Source organism: Salmo trutta, chromosome 33, assembly GCF_901001165.1.
Source record: "Salmo trutta chromosome 33, fSalTru1.1, whole genome shotgun sequence".
In the NCBI taxonomy this organism is placed as follows: domain Eukaryota; kingdom Metazoa; phylum Chordata; class Actinopteri; order Salmoniformes; family Salmonidae; genus Salmo; species Salmo trutta.
In genome coordinates this window covers 15,241,797-15,252,572 of record NC_042989.1, presented here as the reverse complement: position 1 = coordinate 15,252,572, position 10,776 = coordinate 15,241,797, and the positions used below count along the sequence as shown (strand labels likewise).

Genomic DNA, 10,776 nt, shown 5'->3' with positions numbered 1-10,776 from the left:
CAGAGCCGACTCATGCTTGGAGACAAAGCTCATAGACCCAACCGACGTGCACACGCACACACAAACTGGCATCATTCCGTTAGCAGTAGAGAAAATAATAGCGTACTTTCCATTGACATCATTCTGCATCACGTTGCTAGGGAATGGTGGAGTCAACATTAGTTGCCACAGCAACACCACTTCACCTTCAAATCTCTTGCCCTCTGTCTGTCGGCACTGCAGCAGACTGCGGTGGTGTGTGTGTATTTATATATACGGTCTATGGCATGAGCTCACCATGGCTCGGTGTTGTGTAACATGAGCGTGTAGGGTCTTGATTCATTCACTGCAATGTTTAGTAGGAACGCTCCAGGAGTCCACAACTACGAGATTCTAATAGTTGGGCAGGTTGGAAAACTTTGAACATTTTAAAAGTTAGGTTGAATATCTGGACCACCCACAGTGATGAGCTGACAATGTTGGGTCAGCATCCAGGAAGCAAACCAGGGAAGAAATAATTTGACATTACACATTTCTTATAGACACGCAGTGCAGGGCATCTGCATGGGTTGAAATTATATATTTATTGAACAGCGTGATAACTGATAACAGTGGCCAGTAAAGATTTACCTGAGGACAGTGATTGTAAAGGAGTCCAGCATCAGCAGTTGAGTCTATTATGGACAAGAACAAAAACAGAAAACACAAAATAATTTTGAGCAACCAAGAAAGATAGAAATAGGGAAACAAAGACAACAGATGAGAAAGATGGGAGAATTGTGGAAATTCTAGCTGGTTCAAAGATTCTAGTAATAGAGATGATTAGTAATTTGGTAAACCATTGACATGCTGATGAGAATTGTTAACAGCCTAAATCACAGTAACCAGCCCCCACACTTGAACAGGGCCTCGTATTTCAAGAAACAAAAACAGACAACCATCTATGACTTGGTACATAGGACACTTCTCTTACAAAAATGATCATTTGACCTGCAGCATTGAGGTGGTCGGTAGATCAAACAGTGCACAGTGTCATTGATAAAAACGGTTCTGGATTGTGCGAGAAACCATTCAACTCTATATATGGCAAGGTTGGAGGTGGCATTGAGAGCAGTGGCTAGGTACTAGTGGACAGAGCACTACTCAATCTGATGCTCTAATTTAAATACATTTTTTCTGGCACAACCAGTAGAGCTTTCTCAGTTGTCATTCACTAAATTGAGTTTAGCGCACCAAGAACATCGATGCCAGTTCCCCAGGGAGAGAGAGAGGTGGGCATGAGGCTTTTTCGGATTAGGGTGACTTCAAGACCAGTTTTCCACTCCAAGTCTGGTCCTCTGTGGATGCTGTGGTGTGGTGTTGCCCAATGACATTCTTCGACCCTCTTTCGATTGGTTCCGAAAAAGAGCAGAAAACTAAGCTGATTTTGTATGTGCTCAGTCACAGATCTCAAATCGTCACCCATTCCATCCAGAGTGCACGATAGTCTTGCTGCAGTCCGCAGTCCACAGCACCTTTGTCAGCAACGCGTGGTGAAAATGCCCTGCCCAGTTTTGGCAGATTACTACATTCCGTTTGGTTCCTTTTTATATCACATGGCCAATTCTTGCCTTTGGATTTCCTCCTGCAAAAGCTATATTTTCCAGCATGCATACAAAAATCATCAGGTTTATCAAGAGTTAAACAATGAAAACAGCTTAACTTATAAAGGCTTAAAGCTGCAATATGTAAATTTTTGGGCAACCTGACCAAATTCACATAGAAATGTGAGTTATAGATCTGTCTATATCGTTGAAAGCAAGTCTGTTCTATATGCACTATTTCTATGCTTCCCGTTAAGTTTTGTTTTTGCATCTTTGACTTTCGGTTTTGTACACCAGCTTCAAAACAGCTGAAAATACAATATTTTTGGTTATTGAAAATATATTTCACTGCGGTTCAGATGGTACAATGATTCGCTACACTATACATTGCTTTGTCATAAACTGAAATTTGGCGAACTATTAGAATTTTAGCAACTAGGGAATGGCAAAGCAATTTCTGCATATTGCACCTTTAATGTAAATGGCATGACAGTGACCTTAATGTCTTAAGAGTGTTCAGATTCAACGCCAGTAAACAATTCTACACTAAGTGTATAACTGACTCATCGGTTGGACAGATAACATTCATTTCTACCGGTAATCATTTTTTGTTGGCTAATGATTGCTTGTGGAAAACAGTGATTAATTTGGCTAGACTAATGGATAATCTACATTGGCTAAACACAGAACATTAACAGTTAAAATATGGACTAAAATAATCACAGCATACACACATCTAATGTATGAGTGCTGTGTATATGGCTCTGTTCCATCACTTAAAATAAATAAATACATAACCAAGGAAACACACAAAACAATAATAAAATCAATTTAAAACACATGGCTAAGACATAATATTCTGTATATTATTGTGAAACCCATACACATGTATGGACACTGGTTCCAGAACGATACGAAATATAAACATAAGAACAAAAAGGATGACCAATGATAGTCCTCTTAATTGTAGACAGCAAAGGTGCTAGACAGTCAGACACATGAAGGCTTTACAGCGTAATGGCTGTGATGAGCTACTATGACCCCAGCAAGCCAGCAAGAAGAACATTCATTCTTTCCTGTGTTTTTTTTCTGCAACCTCAGCCATGAGGTTAGCTCACCCTAGAAGCCATGCACATTGCCTGCCGGTTCACCCTTTACTCCCTGTGAAGCGAGGGAGATTACCCATGACCCTCCAGCATAAGCACCAAGCCCAACTGTGGACTCAGGCCTTAGCATCCCCACTGAACAATGCAGAAACATTAGCCTCCTGCCGTCCCTTCCTCCTCACTCCTTCTTCCCGTCCACCACCTTTTCCTTCTCGTCCCCAGTCACAGACTTCCAGTAGCGATGACAGGCCAGCTCCAGTAGTTCTAGCCCTCCTATCAGCTTCTGCTGGCCGAAGTAGACTCCCATCATCACTAAGAAGTACAGACGGAGCGGGGCCCAGAGCCAGAGGCCTGCGAAGGACAAGGCTATGAAAGAGCTCCAGTAGAACAGAGATGCTGCCTTGATCAGAGCCACACGGAGCTCCGTCTTACAAGGGGGCACGCGGCACATGCCCTCCCTGTCAAAGCCCCGGGGCTCAGCGGTGTAGAAGTCCCTCAGGCGGACCTCCTTCTCTGCCCAGCGCTCCTGAGTCCAGGCTTGCAGGGCGGAAGGGGATGTGGGCAGGGTGGAGGCCTCGTAGCGGCGCACATGGAAGTGGATCTCCCGGGGGAACTGCCCCAGGATCAGGTGGCGCTCTGTCTGAGGGATGTTCTTGGGGTAGGCCACGGTGATGTCATGGACAGCATCCAGGTTGTCTCCTGTAAAGGAGGGGAGGTATGCATGACCGACGTGCATCTTTATTGTAACCGTGGGGTTTGTGTGGATGCTGATGCAGAAGATCCATATCCTTGAGTCAAATGTAACTAACTAAGTATATTGCGGACATTCTTGCATCCCACACTGAGCACTATATCATTCCTGTCTCTTAAATAAGCCTGCAGCCCCACTCCCTTCCATACCACACAATGAGCTGGGGCTTGAGTGAAATATCAGCCTGGGAGGATGACACGACACCTGCCAGCCCTGAGCTCCCACCGACTCCCTACTGTACTGTATGAGAGTCAGTGGATATAAATAGGCCAGAGGCCCAGCGCACTCAGACAAAGACCACCTAGATAACATGTCAATCACCAGAGGTGAGGGAACAGGGCTAAGTCTGATGACATCACTGTGGTTCAGAACACCTGCTTGGTGAGTTAGTGCCCAGCTAAGCGCCGCAGGCGGCGGTATTTAAGACTGATGGAAGGCTGCCAGGATTAGCTCACAGGGCAATATGAGATGCCTTGGGGTGCTGTAATGTGTCACAGTGTTGATGAAGTACTAGTCTGAGATTCCTAAAGAAAAACAGGTAACACTGATGTGGCTTGTTATAATTCCTTCACGCTTGAGTCATTTGACATAGGCTAACTGTTGTCATAACAAGCGATGACAGATGACTACAATACAAACAGCCAGTAAAACACCCTTGGTTTCACTTTACTGCATGTTACAGCAACATTGGTCAAACATGACAGTAAATATAGAAAAAGTTAACCCCTGACCTTTGCGGAGAGTGTCCACGATGAAGGTGAATCCGGTGGTGCGGGGGTGCAGCACATACTCAAACTTAGGCAGGCCGTTCTTTTCCGCAAATTCATCACTTCTTGCTCTAGTGTAGTCTGCAGGAGAGAGAGAAAAACAGAAAATGAGAAGTAGGCTCAATAATATTGTCAGCATCTAGGATAATTGACTGTCATATATTACATTTCTTGTATAGGGTTTAGCACACTACTGTAAGAGGAGAGAACATTGGTCATATACCAAACATCACCCATTACGTAGTGTTGTGTTGTCGCGATGTGTGTTTTGTCTTGTATGTTTATGAATTTATTTAATCCCAGCTCCCGTCCCCGCAGGAACCCGTGTGCCAGGCCGTCATTGTGAATAAGAATTTGTTCTTAACCGACTTTCCTAGTTAAATAAAGGTTAAATGAATATATATATATATTTTTAAATGTCCTTCCTAGATATGAATAAAATATCATTACATAAGCTGATTTCATCAAAAGATATGACACCGGCCTACGGGGAGCACTACACCTGCAGATCCTTAGATATCTTAGGGACAAAGCTAAGACATCTTTGATCTAGAAGGGGTCACATAAAAGCACACCCTGATCCAAATCCTATCACCAGCCCTCCAGGAGAGTAGGGGAAGTGGAGGAACCATTACTAAAATGTCATATCTGGCCCAGGGTCTGTAAGTCCAACTGATTTTAAGAGGATTGTATACACAGATCACACATACATCCTCAGGGAGTTATAAAACCGATGTTAACAAGCTTGGGGATGAGAGATGGAAGAGGTTGATGCAGGGTACTATTGTTGATGTCCTAGCCAACCCATTGCCCTGGTTGGCTAAGTGACTGTTGTCACTGAAAGCTGTTACCGGTGAGGTCAGTGCCCTCAGGGAAGAGGAGGAGCTGCAGGGGCTCTCTGATGTCACAGAAGTACTCTAGCATGTTCTCCATGTGGCTGCGGTCCTCCTCCCACCGACGCTTGATGAAGATGAAGCAGGCCACCTGCATGGCCCAGCCTGACGCAAATTAACCAGATTAATGCCATTTAGCACTCTTTTATCCAAAGCAACTTAGTAGTGTGTATACATTTTCTTTCACTGTGTAACCCATGCTGAGGTGTATGTGTGTTGCCTACACCCACCGAAGCCTGGCACAACTTTGAGGGCGGCCTTGAGGCAGATTTTCTCCAGTCGCAGGTAGCTGTACCTCAGCAGGCAACACCACAGGAACATCCAGTCCAGACGCGTCCGGTGGTTCATGATGATCACACTGCGCTCCCCTGGGATGAAGCCATCACCCGTGATCACCACCTTCACCCCAAACACCAGCTCCAGCAGGGCCTGCACAGGGGTAGGGGAGGTACGTAGGAACAGGAAGACTAATTTCATTTGGTTCCAAAACACAGACACCAAGAATAGTACAATACAAAAGTCAGTGAGAGGTCAAAGAACATCAAGACAAGAGATCAAAGAACATTAGGGCAAAACCAAAAAGGCAAAACAGTTACCCACAGTGGTCAAACAAAGGTGATAAGAGACATAAGTGGATGCAGACATAAGGAACACAGACAAGGGGTAAGATGACTCACCACGGGCAGGGTGAGCCAGGTGGCCACGATACGGTCTGTGATCCAGCGGTACCAGGAGGGTGACAGCAGCATTAGAGGTAGCACAGGGCCCAACATGAAGATGCTGCCAAAGAAACTGCCCAGAAACAGGGTCACCACAAAGTACAGCCCACGCACAGACACTGCCATACCTGGGAAGGAGAGAAATGACTTCACATTTATATTCAGACTCTCCTTATGCATCAGTGAAGACAACTTGTTAGTTCACTACAGTATTAAACTGATCATGAAGGAGATAAGTAGGAAAAACACCTCCAGAATAGGCTAATCAATTCTACCGAATTCCTATGTTGATGTGGAACTGCAAGTTTGGGTGTAATGAGGAAGGATTGGATTAATCATGAACCAGCCTAATGTAAGACAAAATGGAGTTATGTCCTCAGCAATAGCAAACCCTCATGTTCTGCGGATCTTCCTACATTTCCACACAAACAGTGGAAAAACCAAGGCAGACATTCCTATTGTGGAATGTAAATAGGGGTCGGAGCCAGGGGTTTCTTACTGCTAAAATGCTGTGATCAGGGAACTGGATTTTATGCAGAGCGCCGACGTCCTCATCATAGACCTGAATATTTCACATTTTCACTGAATAGCCTAAATATATTTGTATATAAACCAGCCTACTAGAGTTGTGTCTTTTGTTGGATCATGCTTTTGAGAATTATGTTATCTGGAGCCCACTCAATACCGGCATCATATTCCTTGGCCTATATTCCACTTTCTTTTAAAAGCTACTGCTGTTTCACAGTCAGTGGTCTTTCTTATAAAATCAGTATAACATAAGAGACATACTGTAACATAAACATGCAGAAATTCAAAACCCAGTACTGAGACTGACAGAAAATCTCCAGGTGATCATGTCAGATGATATCCAGTCTTGCCCCTTTGTCTACTAGCGTGGATAGAAATCAGTTGCTGAGTGGAGTGTATCGGATTTAGGTTTATGGGGCATCTACTTTGTGCATGACAAGTAATTTTTCCAACAATTGTTTACAGATTATTTCACTGTATCACAACTCCTGTGGGTCAGAAATGTACATGCACTAAGTTGACTGTGCCTTTAAACAGCTTGGAAAATTCCAGAAAATGTTGTCATGGCTTTAGAAGCTTCTGATAGGCTAATTGACATAATTTGAGTCAATTGGAGGTGTACCTGTGGATGTATTTCAAGGCCTACCTTCAAACTCAGTGCCTCTGCTTGACATCATGGGAAAATCAAAAGAAATCAGCCAGGACGTCCGAAAAAAAAATTGTAGACCTCCACAAGTCTGGTTCATCCCTGGGAGCAATTTCCAAACGCCTGAAGGTACCACGTTCATCTGTACAAACAATAGTACGCAAATTTAAACACCATGGGACCACGCAGCCGTCATGCCCCTCAGGAAGGAGACGTTCTGTCTCCTAGAGATGAACGCACTTTGGTGTGAAAAGTACAAATCAATCCCAGAACAACAGCAAAGGATCTTGTGAAGATGCTGGAGGAAACAGTCACAAAAGTATATATATATCCACAGTAAAATGAGTCCTATAATCGACATAACCTGAAAGGCCGCTCAGCAAGGAAGAGGCCACTGCTCCAAAACCGCCATAAAAAAAGCCAGACTACGGTTTACAACTGCACATGGGGACAAAGATCACACTTTTTGAAGTAATGTCCTCTGGTCTGATGAAACAAAAATAGAACTGTTTGGCCATAATGACCATCATTATGTTTGGAGGCCAATGGGGGATGCTCGCAAGCCGAAGAACACCATCCCAATCGTGAAGCACGGGGGTGGCAGCATCATGTTGTGGGGGTGATTTGCTGCAGGAGGGACTGGTGCACTTCACAAAATAGATGGCATCATGAGGATGGAAAATGGTGTGGATATATTGAAGCAACATCTCAAGACATCAGTCAGGAAGTTAAAGCTTGGTCACAAATGGGTCTTCCAAATGGACAATGACCCCAAGCATACTTCCAAAGTTGTGGCAAAATGGCTTAAGGACAACAAAGTCAAGGTATTGGAGTGGCCATCACAAAGCCCTGACCTCAATCTTATAGAAAATGTGTGGGCAGAACTGAAAAAGCATGTGCGAGCAAGGAGGCCAACAAACCTGACTCTGTTACACCAGCTCCGTCATGAGCAAATGGGCCAAAATTCCCCCAACTTATTGTGGGAAGCTTGTGGAAGGCTACCCGAAGAAACGTTTGACCCAAGTTAACCAATTTAAAGGTAATACACTCAATTCATATTTTGTAGCATGTAAACTTCTGACCCACTGGGAATGTGATGAAAGAAATAAAAGCTGAAAGAAATCATTCTTTCTACTATTATTCTGACATTTAACATTCTTAAAATAAAGTGGTGATCCTAACTGACCTAAGACAGGGCATTTTTACTAGGATTAAATTTCAGGAATTGTCAAAAACGGAGTTTAAATGCATTTGGCTAAGGTGTATGTAAACTTCTGACTTCAACTGTAAATGAGAACTTGTTCTCAACTGGCCTACCTGGTTAAATAAAAGGTGGGGGGGAAAAAAAATAATAAATAAATAAATAAATAAATAAATAAATAAATATATATATATATATATATATATATACACACACACACACACACACACACACACATACATACAGAGTTGGCATTTATGCATGTCCCCATTACCAGTAAAACATAAAAACCTATTTCTTTCACTTACGTGTCGAATAACACTGACCAATCAGGACCTGAATATGACTGTACGTCACATAATAATGTAACGCATTCATACATTCTTTACGTAGCTATTACACATTGATTACACTATCACTCGGATTTCATAAGTCACAACTATTCATCGATACGTATGTTATGATGCTGGTAGCACCTACAGTGCTGGTCATAAAAAAAAGCTAGCTTGCTCATGGATGCAAACAATGTTCTTCCCCAAAAACATAGCAAAATGACAATGTTTCAGTAGCTAGGTGTCATCTAAAATAACCATCATTTATAAGACCGTTCTTATCTGATTAATGGTGGTCGGACCCATCTATGTGAAGCTAGCCACAATAAGGAATAGCCACAATAGTGGACTTTGCGGTTAGCCTTAATAAAAGTACGTCATTGACAGTGATGCAAATGAATACAAATAGTAGAATTATGCCATAATTGACTGCATCATGCAAAACGAGGTTGGAATGTTATATAAAAATAAACAAAAGACAATTTATTAATTTGACAAAAATCTGTTGAAATCACACTGGATGTATTACACTTTAGAATTGCATTGAGGGCATACTTATTTCACTGTACAGCCTTACCCCATGTCATTTATCCACAATCCATAGGTATCAGTCTATTTAGTGACACCCAGAGAACATTAGCGTCGTCGATCTTATGGTGGGACTCTAAACAACAGAATTGAGCCATATTTGTCAACCTATGTCCCGCAATAAGAGCTACAACGCTAATATTGGCGTAAACTCTTCAGTTCTGTGGGTGTCACAGAGTAGACCGATACCCCATTTCATTGCTTAACATTCCAACCTTGTTTAACATTATCTAGTCTAAATATTGGCTTGCACATGCAATTTCAGAACACACATCCTTCTATAATACAACTGTGTTTTTTGAAGTGTCAAATTAAAAGCTTATTTAACGCATCAAAGCGTTATTGTCAAATAGTGTTATTGTCAAATAGTGTTATTTGACACGCAAAGACCCAAACGGCGTTCCATAGTATGTTGTGAAGCTAATAGCAGTGACGTTATTACTGTGTAACTCCGGTAGGGCAACATCTGAAAAATAGCACACTTGGTAGTAGTGTGTACCGGTGCTCAACCAGTCGTGAAGGCCAACATCACCCATGACAGAGAACTGTTAATTGTCAAGGGCAATCAATTCCATTATCTTGGCGTTATTGGATTTCGCCTTTGAGTTGTCACGCTGAAATGTTCTTACTCTTTCAAATGACTGCTCGATCCACACAGCAGACATTGTGGGCTAGGTTAGGAATGCTGTGTTGCACGTGTAGCGCAGCATTTTATGTGGCGTCATTATATTATGTACCTACATCATATAGGTATGCACGTCAGCTTTGACATCGGTTTTGCACATCGGCGTTAAACTACACATCTGGCCAATACGTAAGTTGGCATTTTTAGCTAATATCGTCCGATTCCGATATGTTCACCAATATAAAGTGCTTCCCTAACTGTTCCTTCCTTAACCCATAGAGTCACACCAACTTGACCATTTTAAAATGGTGGAAGCCACTGACAATGTCCATGCCACATGGGTTTTATCCATCTAGAGTCCTCTATCAAACTCTATGGAAAGTTTAAAGTTCCTTGTGTCCACATCCCAAAAAAACTATCATGGTCCAAACACACCAAGAAAGTTGTGAAGAGGGCACGACAACGCCTTTCCCCCTCAGGAGACTGAAAAGATTTGGCATGGGTCCCCAGATACTCAAAAAGATCTACAGCTGTACAATCAAGAGCATCCTGACCGGTTGCATCACCGCCTGGTATGGCAACTGCTCGGCATGTGACCGTAAGGCGCTATAGAGGGTAGTGTGTACAGCCCAGTACATTACTGGACCTAAGCTTCCTACCATCCAGGACCAATATACTAGGCGGTGTCAGAGGAAGCCCCAAAAGATTGTCAAAGACTCCAGTCACTGAAGTCAGACTCTTCTCTCTGCTACCGCACAGCAAGCGGTACCGGAATGCCAAGGCTAGGTCCAAAAGGTCCTTAACAGCTTCTACCCTGCATCGGCAGCAAATCAAATCAAAATGTATTGGTCACAGATGTTAATGCGAGTGTAGCGAAATGCTTGTGCATTTATTTCCAACAGTGCAGTAATATCTAACAATTCCCAACAACAACCTAATACACAAATCTAAAAAGGGTGAATGAGAATATGTACATATAAGTATATGGGATGAGCGACAGCCAAGCGGCATAGGCAAGGTGCAGTGGATGGTATAAAATACAGTATATACATGTGATA

At 42.9% G+C, this 10,776-nt stretch overlaps 1 protein-coding gene across 1 annotated transcript in view; it reads right to left on the bottom strand.

Moving 5' to 3' along the window:
* Positions 1 to 511: 511 nt before the first annotated feature.
* The window catches only part of LOC115172447 (lysocardiolipin acyltransferase 1), a 33,246-nt gene continuing 22,981 nt past the window's right edge, over positions 512 to 10,776 (bottom strand). The window contains exons 2-6 of the mRNA XM_029729896.1: positions 5,757 to 5,926; positions 5,310 to 5,508; positions 5,038 to 5,184; positions 4,151 to 4,267; positions 512 to 3,367 (exon numbers count right to left, since the gene is read on the bottom strand). Of these exons, the coding sequence (XP_029585756.1) occupies positions 2,847 to 3,367; positions 4,151 to 4,267; positions 5,038 to 5,184; positions 5,310 to 5,508; positions 5,757 to 5,924 (1,152 nt within the window). The 5' untranslated portion in view covers positions 5,925 to 5,926 and the 3' untranslated portion in view covers positions 512 to 2,846. The remainder of the gene's footprint in view (positions 3,368 to 4,150; positions 4,268 to 5,037; positions 5,185 to 5,309; positions 5,509 to 5,756; positions 5,927 to 10,776) is intronic.